This window comes from Podarcis muralis, chromosome Z (genome assembly GCF_964188315.1).
Source record: "Podarcis muralis chromosome Z, rPodMur119.hap1.1, whole genome shotgun sequence".
Classification (NCBI taxonomy): Eukaryota; Metazoa; Chordata; class Lepidosauria; order Squamata; family Lacertidae; genus Podarcis; species Podarcis muralis.
Window position 1 is genome coordinate 14,954,560 of NC_135673.1, and position 16,504 is coordinate 14,971,063.

The 16,504-nt window shown below is 43.8% G+C and overlaps 1 protein-coding gene across 6 annotated transcripts in view; it reads left to right on the forward strand.

The window, feature by feature from the left end:
• Positions 1-16,504, forward strand: part of AK8 (adenylate kinase 8) — a 98,468-nt gene that overhangs the window by 24,820 nt on the left and 57,144 nt on the right. For 5 of the 6 annotated variants that reach the window (XM_028716017.2, XM_028716015.2, XM_028716014.2 and 2 more), the window contains one exon: positions 5,317-5,385. In XM_028716017.2, coding sequence (XP_028571850.1) covers positions 5,317-5,385 — 69 coding nt within the window. Of the gene's footprint in view, positions 1-3,443; positions 3,467-5,316; positions 5,386-16,504 lie in introns of those variants that run through there. The other variant, XM_077922463.1, reaches the window with a different exon arrangement.

The following is a 16,504-nucleotide window of genomic DNA, read 5'->3' on the forward strand; positions in this document are numbered from 1 at the left end:
CTACAGACCCAGTCTTTTCCCCTTCCTTCCTTTCTCTAATTTAAAAGAGGTGAACTTGGTTTTATATATTCCCTAGCAGTGTACCTAGCATTTTTCCTGGGGATTCTAAGATAGCAAAGAATCAGTACAGTTTTGAATCTGAGGTTAAAATCAGTGCAGTTTTGAAAGATTCAGTCCGCCATCTTGATTCAAAATGGAATCCAGTTGTATTCAGACATAGACAAAAGTCTACTCTTTGATCTCAGGAACCACCATGCATAATTGGTTATGATATCTTCAGAGGTGTCCAAACACATAGCAAATGAGCATCTTTTGAAAATATAGATATACATTTGCAAACATTTATGTACTGTGAATGTCATGGCAGTGAACAGAATAAAACCCTAGGAATAAAACTGCATTCATAAAACAAATGCTGAAATAAATCCTAAACTTTGCTCACTTTGTCAAAGATTATTTTTATTCAGTTGTGCAAGAAAAACCCCCACCATTGATTTGGAGGGAGAAAAATAGAAAGGAACACAGCCTCACGCACAAAAATCCCCTTTGGTTTAATTACTCTCATTATTAGCATACTTCAGGCTAATCAGCAGCACTTTCAAGGGGGCCCTGTAGGGTTTCCTTGATTATTATGGGGTGGGACATGAAAGTCAAGGAGATCTGGCAAGGAATCAGGCTGTATGGGGAGGGGAAGAAAGAGAGGGAAGTGGTGAAATCAGTGCAGTGCTTTACATGCTCTTTCGAGTTGGCAGGGTGTTTGCATAGGAAGATGTTTTTGGTTAAAAAGAAAACAAGTGTATTATCTTTTTTTTAAAATGCAAGGTTAGCCTCAGGAGCCAGAGTAACCATGGTAGATAGGGACCATTGAGGCTGGTGGAGCAGAAGGCAAAGAGGTCCTCAGGAAGTGGAGCTCATCTAGTTCAGCATTGTGTTCCTGTAGTAAACCAGCAATTAGGATTCCAGCACAAGAGCACTCTCCCCTCCTGTGGTTTTCAGTTCAGAAGCATTGCTGCCTCCAACTGTGGAGGCAGAGTATAGCCATCTTGGTTAGTAGCCGTCAATAGTCCTGTCCTTCATGGATTTTTCTCACCCGATTTTAAAGCCATTTACTTGGTGACCATCACTGCAGCGCTGGCCCAATAGATTTTGGCACCTGAGGCAAACTCAAAATAGGGCGGGAGGCCCTCCTTGCCAGGGAAGGTGGGGTGAATGAAGATCAACATCAGGACCAATGGGTGGGGGGAGGGCAGGAAATTGACATCAGAATCTGCTGCCCCTAGGAATTGTGCTGCCTGAAGCAGTTGCCCCTTCTGACCTCATGGGTGGACCAGTCCTACATCCCTGCCTCTTTTGGGAGTGAGTTCCATAGTTTATGCGCTGCATGAGGAAGTACTGTCTTTTATCTGTCCTGAATCTTCCAACTTTCAGCTTCATTTGATGTCCACGAGTTCTAGTGTTATGAGAGAGGGAGATATTTTCTTCTCTATACACTTTCTCTATGCCATGCATAATTTTATAAACTTAAATCATGATGGGTGCTCCAGGTAGGAGAGGACTCTTCTTTTGTCCATCATTGAAGAATCTGCAAATATTTAAGCTGAAAGTTCATTGAGTGATTTTTGCCGGGCCAGCTCCTGGCCACTGCTTATCACCCTGCCACTGTTAGAAGAGGAAGGAGCCAAATAGGTTTAAGTGGCAAGAGGGCTCAAAGATGCTAACCATATGGGAGGGGAGATGGCGGGAGCTGACTGAAGGGGCCTTCCATCTTGCAGGGCAAAAAGTCTGGGGCTGGCTCTATAAATGGGAAATGGAGGAAAATTGAGTCTGTGCCAAGCACCTGTATCAGACCCTGTGTTGCTGAGGACAAAGTACTGTGGCTCTGTGGCAGAGCACATTCTTTGCATGTAGAAGTTTTCAGGTTTGATCCCTGGCATTTCTAGGGGGAAGCCCTGTCCAAAACCCTGAAGAGTGGCTGCCAGTCAGTGTAGACAGTACTGAGTTAGGTAGACCACAGTGGTCTGGCATTCTATAAGACAACTTCCTTTGTTACTGAGGTGATATATAGCAGGAAAGGGCTGTAGCTCAATGGCAGAGCACCTGCACTGCAGGCAGAAGGTCCCAGGTTTAATCCCTGTTGTCTCCAGGTATAGCTGGGAATGTCTCTTGAATGAAGCCTACTGAGCTGCTGCCAGTCAGTGCTGACAATATTGGGAGAGTTTGACCAGGAGTCTGGTGTGGTATAAGGCCGCTTCCAGTGCTCCTGACTTTGATGGAGGATTGCAGCTCAGTGGTAGTATGCAGAACTTGAGTCAGAACAAAAAGCACTTAGAAGCCAAAGCTGGATCTGGGTCTTTGCAATTTGAAAGAGTGGCTTTGCTCAGCAGCCCCTTTGCATTGTCTCTAAACGCCCCCTTAACTATTCCCACCCCCCCAAATTCTGGTCAACAGAGGTGCTCTGCAGATTGCAAGGCTGCTAAAGGAACCCGTAGAGGACTCCAGTTTAAATTGGCTCCTCAAGCCTTAGCCAGGTGGACCCCCTGGCAGCCCACTAGCCTCTCTTGAAATGACACATCAAAGAGGGAAGTGGGAGTCTAGCTGTTTCTGAGAGCAGCATGAGGCACCTTTGTAAAATGACAGCCTCAAAGCTGCCAGTCCCAGCTCCAGCCGCGAGAGGCTGCATGAGGCTTTGACGCATCTCCCTGCGGGACCCGCAGACTTGCAAGGAACACGTTTTATTTCCTTTTGCTCTTCTTTCCCCCTCACCTGTGTGTGCGTGAATGCGCCTGCTTTTGAGTGGGATGGAGCTCAGGAGATGTTTGAGAAAAGACCTAAGTGGGTCATTTTTGTTGCTCCCTTGCCTGCCTGTCATCAATTTGCCGTTAGAATAATAGAATAATAGAATTGTAGAGTTGGAAGGAACTCTGAGGGTCATCTAGTTCAACCCCCTGCAATGCAGGAATCTCAGCTAAAGCATCCATGACAGGTGGACATCCAACCTCTGTTTAACAACCTCCAATGAAACAGAGTCCACCACTTTCCAAGGGAGACTGTTCCACTGTTGAACAGCTCTTGCCATCAGAAAGTTCTTCTTGATGTTGCATTGAAATCTCCTTTCTTGTAACTTGAAGCCATTGGTTCAGGTCCTACCCTCCAGAACAGGAGAAAACAAGTTTGCCCCGTAATCCACATGATAGCCTTTTAGGTATTTGAAATAGCTACCATATCTCCGCTCAGTCTCCTTTTTCCAGGCTAAACATACCCAACTTCCTCAACCGTTCCTCATAAGGCTTTGTTTCCAGACTGTTAATCATCTTGGTTGCTCTCCACTGCACACATTCTTCTCAGGCCCTTCTTCGTGTGTCTCTTCAACAAGGTCCGGAAGGTGGCAACATGAGTATGGGCCTTTTCTGCAGTGGAATGCTCTCCTCAGGGAGGCTCAGCTGACGCCTTCATTATACACCTTTAGGTGCCTGCTGGGTGAAAACTTTCCTCTATAACAAGGCCTTTTGACATGGATAGGCAAACTAATGCCCGGGGGCTGGATCCGGCCCAATCACCCCTGGACAGTCTGGGAATCAGCTTGTTTTTACATGAGCAGAATGTGTCCTTTTATTTAAAATGTATCTCAGGGTTAATTGTGGGGCCTGCCTGGTGTTTTTACATGAGCAGAAAGTGTGCTTTTATTTAAAATGCATCTCTGGGTTATTTGTGGGGCATAGGAATTCGTTCACCCCCCCAAAAAAAATATAGTCCGGCCCCCCTCAAGGTCTGAGGGACAGTGGACCGGCCCCCTGCTGAAAAAGTTTCCTGACCCCTGCCTTTTGACATGCCCTTTTAAAACATGTTGTGGAAGGGGATATTACTGGGCTGTCTTTGTTTTTGTTCTTATTATGTATTTTCTGTTGAATAAAAAAAGAATAATTTGTTGATAGCCTCCTTTAATTGTGGCACTTGTTTTCTTAAAACCAGTCATGGAGTTGGGGCCTAAGCTGTCAGCTTCCTCCTCTCAACCTCTGTGTTCCCCTTATTGAACTAAGCAGGAAAGAGGATGGGGGCAAAACTGGAATTAGGCCACATTCTCACCATGCATTTAAAGCCATCTTGTGTTGCTTTCTACAATCATAGCTTCCCCTCAAAGAATTCTGGGAGCTGGAGTTTGTTAAGGGTGCAGAGAGATATTGGATGTCACCCTTGTTTTCCCTCTTAAAGCTGCATTTCCCAGTGGCTTGACAAGCAATTCCTCTGCCCAGAGAACTCTAGGAATTATTGGTCGCTCTGGGAGAGGATTAAGGGGTCTTCTCACAATCCTCAGCACCCCAAAGAAGCTCCCAGAATTCTTTGGGGGAAGCGCCGACTGTTTAAAGTATCATAGTGCTTTAAATGTATGGTAGGAATGTAGCCTTAGTTGGCTCTGTCTGTCATTGGCGATTTGCCTGGTTTGGCAGGCGTACAAGGAGCATGGCCTTCTGTTCTTGCCTGGTCTTCTGAGCAGGACTCTGATATAACAGACTTCAGCTTCCAGCTCAGATCTCCTGCTCCAGTTCAAAAAACTCACTTCAGGGGGATATCCAGGCCTGGAAAATGCACACTCCATACCTGGGGAAGGGCCATAGAAATGTGCTTTGCATGCAGAAGATCTCAAGTTCAGTCCCTGGGACCTGGAGTTGCCAGCATCTCTAGTTAAAAACAAACCAAGCTGTAATGGACATAGGAAGCTGCTTTAGTCCATTGGTCCATCTAGCTCAATACTGTCTACACTGACTGACAGAAACTCTCCAGTGTTTCAGACAGGGAGTCTTTTCCTGGAGATGCCAGGAATTGAACCCGGGACCTTCTGCACCCAAAAAAGCAGATGCTGTGCCATTGAGCCACACTCCTTCCACGAGGCAGTGCTCAAAATTGTGTACCACTTTAGAGTAGGTGTTCCCTATTGCGTTAGAGGCAAGGGAGATTGCCTCTTTTATGATGGGGCTTCCCACCTGCAGTTTTTGAAAATACTTAAATTTAAAATAATCTGTGTGCGTTTTATATAAAAATGTTGCCTAATTAGTCAAGAGTATTTTTAAGAAAACCAGTTAACCCCACCAACTGTACATTTCAACTCCACTGCTTAGCTGACAATTTGTTTTGTTCACTGGCTGGAGTGGTGGAAGCTTTCTGTTTTTCTTTTGTGTGTCATTTTCATGCAGAGGGTTTGATCCCTCCAGCTGTTTTCTTTTTTTTAAGGGGGGTATTCAAACACAGAAAGTGCAGTAATTCTCTTTGAACTGCTTTGTGGATATTAAACTCACCGTATTTCTTTCTTAAAATTTTTAGAAAATCCCTGATGCTCTGTGGGCTGAACTGATTGTGGAACGTTTGCAGATTGAGGACTGTATTCACAGCGTAAGTGTGGCTCTTGCTGGATGAGATTGTTCATGGGGTGTGGTGGGATAGGTGACGTGGAAGTTTGTGGATGGGATTGATTCCCCAAGGTCGTTGCAGGGAATTTGGAGTATGATTAACAGCATAAATGGGGAAGCTGAAGGTACACATATGTTAATTGTCTGGCTACCAAGACGACCAAAGGGGGAACAGCCATGTAGTTCTGCTGACTGCCGCAGGCGACTGGCAGAGTCCTGAGTGGGCAAACCTGTTACAAACAGGCAACATTAAGAAGCAAACAAGCAAACCAACCAACCATTTCATGGATCTCTCCCCCCCCCCCCTGCCAAATTGTGCATTCATTAAAGTGTTGTTTATTTATTTATTTTTAATTTCATATCCTGCTCTTTCTCTTCATCAAACAGATTTATTTATTTATTTATTTCATAAAATTTATGCGCTGCTTGATTGTAAAAAACAAAAGAAAACTCAAAAGCAATTTACAAAAAAAAATCACAATAAAAATATCAGTGCAATTAAAAATGTAAACTTGCAAGACTACTTGGTACCTCCATATCTGGTCCTTGATCTGTGGGGTGCCTGGTCCTTCCTTCAAGGACTCAATGTCTGGCATCAGGTCTAGGCCGGGCATGGCACTTCTTGTGATTCCCAGCAACTGATATTCAGAGGCATACTTCCTCTGACAGTGGAGGGAAAACATAAGAAGAGCCTTCTGGATCAGACCAAAGGCCCATCTAGTCCAGCATCCTGTTCTCACAGGGGCCAACAAGATGTATCATGGTAGCACTCTTCCTGCTTCGGACTCCCAATAACTGGTCTTCAGGGGCATACTGCCTCCAGCGATGGAGGTAGAACATTCCTAGCTGTACCGGCTTCACTGGTCAGATCTGTGTGTCTCTGGACACACACACCTTTTAGAGGCACTTCAGATCCACTGCCGCAGGAGATGGCCACCTTGCTTTGCCTCCTGGTAGGGGCTGCTGTCTCCCTTTGCTCAAGGAGCCCTATTTAAATCAACACCAGTATCTTTGAAGGTATATTTATGTAACATGGTATGAATTAATAAAGATGTTTATAAATACCATAATGCATATTTAACTAAAGGTATGTTAATCAAGGAGATGGGATTTGTGCCAAGAAAAGGAAAATAAATAAGAATTTGGGGGGAGACCAATCAGGATGTTTATAATTAGTTCCTGCCATGACTTTCCCTCTCTCTGTCCCTCTAAGAGGTGATTGTTACAAAGAGAATCTAAAACATGAAGGCATCACCTTGCAAAAGGTAGTAGCCGTTTACCAGCATACCTACCAATTTTGGAACAATTAAAATAAGAGGCTGCGCCTCTTTCCCTCAGCCTTACCCCACTCACCTGAGACCTCTTAGACTGTCCTTGAGTCCCAGCAGCCCTCATGAAAGGAAATAGGAAGAGGCTACTGACTGGATGGGCAGTCGGTGTATCCTTGTGTCTCTCGCAATTCCCTGGTATTTCAGGAACATCAGCGCTGCTGGCTGAGGCCAGTGGCCCGTTTAGTCCAGCATCCTGTTCTCATAGTGGCCAACAAATGCCTCAATGGGAAGCCTGCAAGCAGGACTTGAGCACAACAGCAGCTGTCTCTACCTGTGATTCCCAGCAACTGGCATTCACAGACATACTCCCACTGACTGTGGAGATTAACTTAGCCATCATGACCAGTAGACATTGATAGCCTTATCTTCCATGAATCTTTCCTCTTTTAAAGCCACACACATTGGTGGTCACCACTGCCTCTTGTAAATGGATGGAAAGAGAGAGTTGAAGGATGAATAAAAATATTGGAAGGATAAGAATATTAGAAGAGCCTAACTAGAATAAAGAATAGAATGATAATGGGTGGCAATTTCTTTGACGATCTGCCCCATAAAAAAGGGAAAATAGGAAGCCAAAGGGGCGGGGGGGGGGGCGGGGTTCTAAAGGGAATAGATAGAAGAAAATATGTAGAACATGTATGTGTTGAAACTTTGAAAAACAATAAAGGGGGGGGGGGAGAGAATATTAGAAGAGCCTGCTAGATCAGATGAAAGGCCCATCTAGTCCAGCATCCTGTTCTCATAGTAACCAGCCACAGTGACCAACCTTATCCTTGCACAACAGAACATTCTCTCCCTCCCACACCCCTAAATCTGTCCTGAGGGTTCCCTCAACCCTCCTGAGCAGATTTTGGCATGGCAAAGTGCACGGTGAGGGGGAAGAAAGGGGGAAATCCTGTTGGCTGACCCCTAACCCTTGGGCTAGCTCAGGAATTTTGTTGAATTTTGCCCTGAGTCTCCCTGATCATTATCTGATACTCTAACCACTACACCACACTGACTTTTATTTTTACTTCATTTACAGGTTTCCATTTTGTAATAGGCTGCATCAAAGACATAAGAAAGCTAATTCTTTTTAGCTCATTAACTTTTAAAAGCCTTTTTCTTATCATCTGCTTTCTGTTTTCAAATGGCCAATCATTACATTTTTAGGGTGCCATTTTATACACACACACACACTCTGTCCCTCCCTTTCTATCAACTACAAGAAAATTGCATCAGTCCTTTTGAATTGTTCGAGGAAAAGGGAGGTGAGAGATTTGAAGGGAAATCTAAATGACTGGAAAGTGGTTGTCAGTTTGCCCGTACAAAATACCGTGCACCTTAATCCATAATTTATCTGCTCATTTTGAATTTGCAAAGTAGAATTAAACTTTTGCATTGCAAATGACTTGCGCTTGAATTATTTGGGTCTGCCTGATTTCTCTTAGAGCTCTTTAAAGCTGAGCTGCTTCAGTAATTTATCTGTTTATTTATCCTTCTCCCCACCCCACCCCACCCCTTCACTGATGATGAATAGATAGATATTTATCCCACAGGGCCAAATATCTAGTGTGGTTTTCTTGTATTTGCATAAATGTGTATTAATGCACACAGGAATTAGACCTCTGAGGCTTCATTCAGACATCATGCCAAACCATGGTTCAGGAAGCTTAATGATGGTTTGACATAATGTTAAGATTAATAAAAGGAGGTTTGCTTTGTGATACACTGGCAGAGCAGAATTAAAAAAATGGGTTGGCAAATGTCTGAATTGACAATTGATCCAGATTCCTAGAAGCCACCACACTCAGAGATGGATGAGCCGATCAGATGGCAAACAAAAGGAGATAGACTCCTCTAAACCATGGTTTGCTTGGGAAGCTGTGATTATAGCTTACAACTTTACATTCTAATCCATGGGTACAAAACTGAAAGGACAATAGGCTGCAGTGCTCACTGACGCAAAGCTCTTTCTTGCAGCTCAACACAATTCAGGGCAAAATACTTCTTCAGGAACTATGAACAAAAACAATGGACTTGTTCTACTTATTGTAGTGATGGCCACCAGCTTGAATGGCTTTAAGGGAGGACAAATTAATGGAGGATAAGGCTGTCTCTTACCAGAGGCAGTCTGCCTCTGAATAACAGTTGCTGGGAAGTGGGGAGAGTTGCTGTTGCATTCAGGCAGGCATCCCATAATGCAGGCATCCCATAATGGACATTTGGTTGACCAGTGTAAGAACAGAATGCTGGATTCGATAACCTTTGGCCTGATCTAGCAGGGCTCTTCAAATGTTCCTACAATCATGGGTATCTTGCTCAGCCATGCCTCAGCCCTGTTCAATATCTAGTGTGGTGCTTGTGACCTCAGCTCATGCTACCACCCCTGTCCTTGGACAACAGCTGTAGCACAAACACACAGGAATCGTCTTGGTGATTAGTGCCTTATAGGTGCAAAACTTTTTTGATAGCACTTTTTAAATGTCCACCTTGAAGGGAAAACACTCTACATCTGGAGCTTGTGCCTTTCTGGAATAGAAAACTTCCCCCCACCCCACCCCAAAATATTTGCATCTTGCAGAGGCAGTCAGCTTGCTTCTTGAGCCAGATTTATGCTGCTGTGGTTCATAACACAAGTCAGTATATTATCCTGGAAAAAAATGTTAATAGATTGCCAGGAGTGGGCCACCAGCCCACTGTACTACCAGCTGTTTGTTTTATTTCTCCTGGTGGTGTCATTCGGCTGGCATTAATTGCCCAGCTTTCATCCTGCCGATGGTAGGAATGCCGGATTTTGTGTGCCGTTGTTTTGACACTCTCAGGTTTATAGATGTCGCTTGTATCCTCGGAGGAACACGGTTTTATTGATCAATGGCTCTTCCGGGACCCCGTAGGGCTTGTTCTGCAAATCCAAATGCAGTTAGGGTGCTGAGGGATCACGCAGGGAGTGGTGGTGGTCTTAGCAAACCGAGAAAACTTATGGCAGGCATTATGTTCTAGAGCAAGCTATGTGTGGGAATGGGAACTGGGGCTGCTGTGCCTTACGAGGTTCGCATAAGGTCCTTGCAGCCCCACTGACTGGCTGTTCCTTGAAGCCACAGCTGTGCTGGTTTAGTGTGGTAGCAGAGTTAATTTATAGGAATTGAAGAAGCCCTGGTGAGGAATCATTTGAAGACCTTCACACAAAACGTTACCGAGTCCACCAGCGTAGTTATGGCCTGCTCAAAACTATGCTGTGAGGAAATAAATAGGTCATGTTCACACTATGCATTTCAAAGAACTCTTATATCAATTTAACAGAAAAAAATATTGGGAACTTTAATTTGTTAAAGGATGCTGAGAATTGTTAGGAGATCCTCTTCACAGAGCTATAATTCCCAGGACCCTTAATTACATTCCAGTTAGAAATCTCTTCCCATGAAGCATCTCCAATTGATTTTACCATACAATAAAAAGTATAAAACAATTACATATATAAAAAGCATGTTTTTCTACCATTCTTTTCTTTTCCTTCATTTGAGAAAAAGAAAAGAAATTGTATCCCAAACTTTCCAAAACGATGAACTCAGTCACCCAGAAATTGTGAAATGGAACAAATGCAGTAACTTGGAGGTGAGGTAGCTGCCCCAAAGAAACAAAGCATGGTGTATGCGTGTGTGGTAGAAGCCCACCAACATGCTGCTTTCCCTAAGCTACCCTGCTTAGCTGAAGTGTAGTGGTGGAGACCAATCTGTTGCCAGGTTGAAGTGGAGTCAGCTGACAATTTGGTTTGATTCTGCATGTAGGATGTGGCACTAGTGGCACTATTTTTTCCTTCATCTCCAGCACCGGAATGTCTTGGGTCTGCCCTATATACACACACACACACACCCGCTGGTTCCCTGCTCCCAACAACATGCAAGTTCATTCTGCCACACACCATTGTTGCAATATTAGTGCATATCTTGCCTGTGGACTTTCTATTGGGGCATCTGGTTGGCCACTGTGAGAACGGGATGATGGACTGGATGGACCATTGGCCTGATCCAGCAGAGCTGTTCTTATGGTTTTCTCATGCTATCTCCTTTTTTGCAGAGGGATTGGGTTGGGGGGGGGGTCCAGATTGAGGGTGGGGAAAGTGTGGGGAAGACACTGACTTGGAGGAGAACACCATGTGTACAACGGAAAAATTAATGGAGGCACAGGAAGCTTACCATTCACATTAAACCACTGTATGGATGAGCTCTTAAATGACTGGGGTATGTGCATGGTGCCCTGTTTCAAAGTAGATCAAATGGGAGAGGCAGACAGACATGTGGGACCAAGTGTGAAGGATCTTTTATTCCGTTTATTCAAGCGTCTGGGGATTATTTGCCTGCGTGGGGAAGCATTCTCTCCCTCCCAATTGCTTCGCAAAGAAACAAATCCTTAGCTTGTGAAGGTACTAATTAGCCTTTAATGGCAGTCAGGAGGGCAGGAACGACCAGCATTTGCACAAAGCCTGACTTGCCTCGATGGACTCTGTGCTGTTCCTTCATCCTTGGCTCCCAAGCCACAATCCTTCCCCCTCTCCCCCCCCCACTGTTGTCTTCTTATCCTCCCCCCCCTTTTTTTTATCGTTGACATCTGTTTGGAGCTTGTCCCTTCTGTGATACCATCCTACTTGCAGCTGTTCCAGACCTCCGGCTCTGAGCCATGTGCAGGGGGGGGGGGCGCCCTGAGCATACGGCCCTTTTGATGTGTGATAAAACAGAACTGAGCCACTGGGGGCATGGTGAAGGAAATGCAGTGGAATATCAATAAACCCTGTGCCGAGCAGAGCTGCACCTCGGCGGCAGGCTAGACATTTCACTGAAGTGTCAAGCCGACGGATAATGTATTCTAATTAGGGATTGGCTGGGGCCTTGGAACTGGGAAACCTTGGGGGGGGGGGCTGAGGTGGAGAATGACCCATATATCTAACTGTTTTAGAGAGGGCTTATTTATAATGTATTAGCATGGCGCCTTAATTACAAGCAACTTGTTTGTTGAGCTACCTTCTTGGATTATTATTATTTAGTTATTTCATTTCATTTGTTGTTGCTTTGCTTAGAGCCTTAAACTGTGAAATCACAAACTTTATAGACTGGGATGTGGGAACCAGCTTCATATGTGATCTCAGGGGTGGTGTGTTTCTACTTGTGGGGTAGCAAATGTGTGTATGTTTGCATGGAACTTAGTGGACAAAAATCAGTGACCTCAGCCACGGAGAATTTTTGCAATCTCCAACTTTGGTCTCCAATTCTGAATTGAATGGTCTTTTGGTGAGTTTTAGCCATGCTGACTTGGGACTGATGGGAGGGAGTTGGAGATCAAATATAACTAGAGAGCGACAGGTTCCCCATTCCGGTGCTAAGGTGCATTACTTTGCTGATTTCAATATGTGGTCAGCCAGCCCTGATGGATCTGGGAGCCGTCCTGTTCTGTTGTATGAGGCTGGGGACATTCACCCTAAAATCCTACATTGATGCCATCACAAATAAGAATGTAAGAGCCCTGCTGGATCAGACCAGTCTAGTCCAACATCCTGTCCTCATGGTAGCCAGCTGGATGCCCATTATGGGAAGCCCGCAAGCAGGACCTGAGCACAACAGCACTCTTCCTACTTGTGATTCCCATACTGCTTCTGATAGTGGAGGTAGAACATAGTCATTGATAGCCTTCTCCATGAATTTATTATCCATTGATAGTATTGATAGCCTTCTCCATGAATTTGTCTACTCATCTTTTAAAGCCATCCAGGTTTTTGTCCATCACTACCTATTGTGGGAGTGGATTAGAATGTAAGAAGAGATTCCTGCATGGCACGGGGTTGGACTAGATGACCCCCAAGGTCCCTTCCAACTCTGTGATTCTATGATTCTGCTGGATCAGGCCAATGACACATAGTCCAGAATCCTGTTTTCATAGTGGCTAACCAGATGCCCTAATGTGAAGCCTACAAGCAATGCCTGAACACAAGAGCACTCTCCTCTCCTGTAGTTTCCAGCAACTGGTATTCAGAAACAATTACTGCCTCCAACTATGGAGTTAAATTAATAATAAATTAAAAAGTTTAATTATGCACTGTGTGAAGAAGTACCTTCTATTGTCTATCCTGAATCTTCCACCATTCCACTCCATTGAATATCCACAAGTTCTAGTATTATGAAAGAGGAAGAAAAACTCAATTGAAAACCTTAAAGTCAATTAATCACAGTAATTGTTCAGTGTTTATTTACTAAATCATTTCCTCCTTCCTTAAAATTACTTTGATTTATTTCTTAATCTACTACAGATGCTTGTGTGCTTGTGCTTGTACAGTTGAAATCAAACACTACAAAGATAATCTCTAGTGAACTGGAGCTGAACCAATTTGATTGCACAGGCTGAACATTTTTTATCTTGAACCAGAACCAAACTGGGACACCTTCAGTCGTGGCTGAACCAAAAAGTAAAACAAAATTAATGGTTTGACTCCCTGATTAAATTTTTTTTCCAATGAAGTAGGTTTATAAATTTGTATTCTGTGAGAAAGTGCAGTAAAATATATGTATTTAAACATGAAATCTTCTTGCAGAGTATGGAGAAAATGAGAGATAAAGTGCGAGATTGGTTACATTACGCTCAGATTAAGGAAGTTTTTAAACTTGATAAAAAGTTAGGGTTCCAGGTGGAGAAATCGAAGTTGGAAACGGAATTGTTAGAGCCTAAGACCAAGGTACTTTCAAGAATGTATAACTTGCTGTTAAAATGGAACACACAAGATGAAACGGTAAAATCAGCTATGATAAAGTGGGCACAGGACATTGGGCATAATATCATGTTTGACGACTGGGAAAGGCTGTGGAATACTGGGTTGAATTTCACTGCTTGTAATGCTTTAAAAGAAAATGTAATGAAAATGATATATAGATGGTACATGACCCCAGTCAAAATTGCAAAAATATACCACTTGTCTGATAATAAGTGTTGGAAATGCAAAGAAAATGAAGGAACATTCTTTCACCTCTGGTGGACCTGCCCTAAAGTGAAGGCTTTCTGGGAAAAGATATACAATGAACTGAAAAAGGTATTTAAGTATACCTTCTCTAAGAAACCAGAGGCCTTTCTTCTGGGTATGGTGGGCCAAGGGGTGGTAAAGAAGGACCGAACATTCTTTATGTATGCAACAACAGCAGCAAGGATACTTCTCGCGAAGCACTGGAAAACACAAGATCTACCCACACTGGAAGAATGGCAGATGCAACTGATGGACTATATGCAATTGGCCGAGATGACCGGCAGAATCCGAGATCTGGGAGAGGAGACGGTAGAAGAAGATTGGAAAAAATTTAAGATTTACTTGCAAAAACATTGTAAACTGTATGAATGCTAAGCAGGATGCTTGATTATAAACAATCTGGCACCATTAAAATAGATGAAGCGAAGTAGGAAGATAGGTTAAAATGTAAGAAAAAACATTTGGATAAACATTTGGTTAAATTTAATTGATAGTTAGACAGTAAGGATGGAAGTAAGGTGATAATTTGCTGGACTAAATTTTTTTAACATGGAAGGTAGGGGCGGGAGATGTGAGGAGGTCACAAGAAGATAAGAAAGTATGTTACGGTTTGTTATAACTTGGTTTGTTTATTATATTGTAACTTAAAAACTTCAATAAAATATTTATATATATAAAAAAAAAATAAACATGAAATCTTCACACAGATTTTTTAAAAAACACATATTAATGTGGAAGCAGGAGAGAACTTTTACAAATTATCACACAAGGAAATGGATGCAGACTGGAAACATCCATCCATCCCTACTTGCAGAGAATGTGCTCTGTCACTGAACTGTGATTCATCTATGCAGTCTTATAAACAGCCATTTTAGATTGCTTGATACTATTTTCCCTCATCTAGTTGGTTCTGCTTGTCATTGGCTTTGGCTTCATCTGTCTTTTGCTGTGGCTAAACCTGCTCTTTGACCTCCCTGCCTTCTGCCCTGCCAATTCCAATGGGCAACAGTCACCACCGCCTCTCAGCCATATAGGATATGGACCATTCTTCTCCCCCACCTCTTTCAGATACTAGGACTTCCTTAATGTAGGTGCTGTTTTGGTTGCAGACACGATGCTGGGAGGTGCAGTGGTGACAGTGGACGGTTTCCACGATACCCTTGCCTCAAGACTGTTTTCCCATTTCCTGAAGAAATTCGTGGCATAGCATGTTAGTAAAACTGGGCTAATTAGGGAGTTGCCAGCAGACAGTTGTGTTTTCCAGTAATTAGAATGTTTTGGTCTCTTCCTCATGTTTCCCTTTAACAGTTCTGCAGCTTTTGGGGTCCCCTATTGATTACAGATTCAAGTTAAGGCAGGAACTGGTAATTATCAATGGCTTAATGCAATATTAAATATATATTTCATGGTACATGTGCACCCACACACAATTTTCTCCCATATTCCTCTGAAAATTTCCTGGTAGTAATGCAACAGCAGGGTCAAGTCACCAAGCAGAGGGAAAATTTTGGCCAGATTTAGCAGTCTGAAATGCCATCCTCCCCACTGCTCAGTGTTGCTATGGAAGTGAGCTGTGTTTCTGGGAGTTGAATGGGGCTGGCTTGTCAGGCATAAGTGGGTCCTTGGTATATAACCACTGGTGCGCCCCCCCCCCAGCAATCCCACAGATGTTCATCACTACTCCTTTTCTGTAGCATTGCATTTTAGCAGCAGACACCCATTCAAACACAGTTTGGATTTTCCCCCAAGAGATCTTTTGCAGTCACCATAGGAGGTATTGATGGAGATAGTGGTGCCTGTGGGCATCATGTTGGTGACCCCTGAATTATAGGAAAGTAAAAATTGAGGCTCATTCTAGTAAGAAGCATATTAGCACCACCAGGTAAGGCTGCATGTGTGTTAGTGACCCAGGTAAGTGGTGGTGCTGTCACCTGTAAGCATGGGGGCACTACTTGTGGCACCCAGCACTATTGTAGCCACATGTCCTAGTTTACAGAGGACCATCTATTGCTGTGAAGAGCTGATCCTTTGAAGAAGGCCTCTGTTTGAGAGCTATCCAGTCCCCAAGTCTGGTCAAGGAGCCATAAAAATGGCACGTAAGAGCTTATCAGCAGTTGGGCTTACTTGGTTAGTAGGCACACAAGTCAGCTGGTGTCTGCCTCCACTGCAGCTTGATGTATTGTGTTTCTATTTAAAACATTATTTCTAAAAGTGCATTGATACATATAAATTAAAATGTTATGTCAATTAAACCCCTCTTTTGTCCTTTTCGTGATGCATATCCTCTTTTTTTGGAAATGTATGACTGACCACCCTACCAACAGCTGCCCAGCTCCAGCTGACACTGGTGCCACATAGTCAGGCGTCAAGCCACTGAAGGATTTGGTTCAGCTTAGATTTGTGCTCGGCTACAATTTGAATTGTCCTCCCTCAAGCTAGTACAGTCATACCTCGGGTTGAAGTAGCTTCGGGATGAATATTTTCAGGTTGCGCTCTGCAGCGACCCACAAGTAACAGAGCGCGTTACTTCCAGGTTTTGCCGCTCGCGTATGCACAGATGCTCAAAATGATGGCACGTGCATGCGCGAAAGCAGCAAAACACGACCCGCACATGCGCAGACATGCAGTCGCGTGTTACATTTACTTCAGGATGCGAACGGGGCTCCGGAATGGAACCTGTTCGTATCCAAAGGTACTACTGTAAAGGTTCAGTACGCAAGCATTCAGTAAGCCTGCAAACCTCCAGGACTGATTTGGTTCTCTTTGAGAGACATCATTCTTCTAGTGAG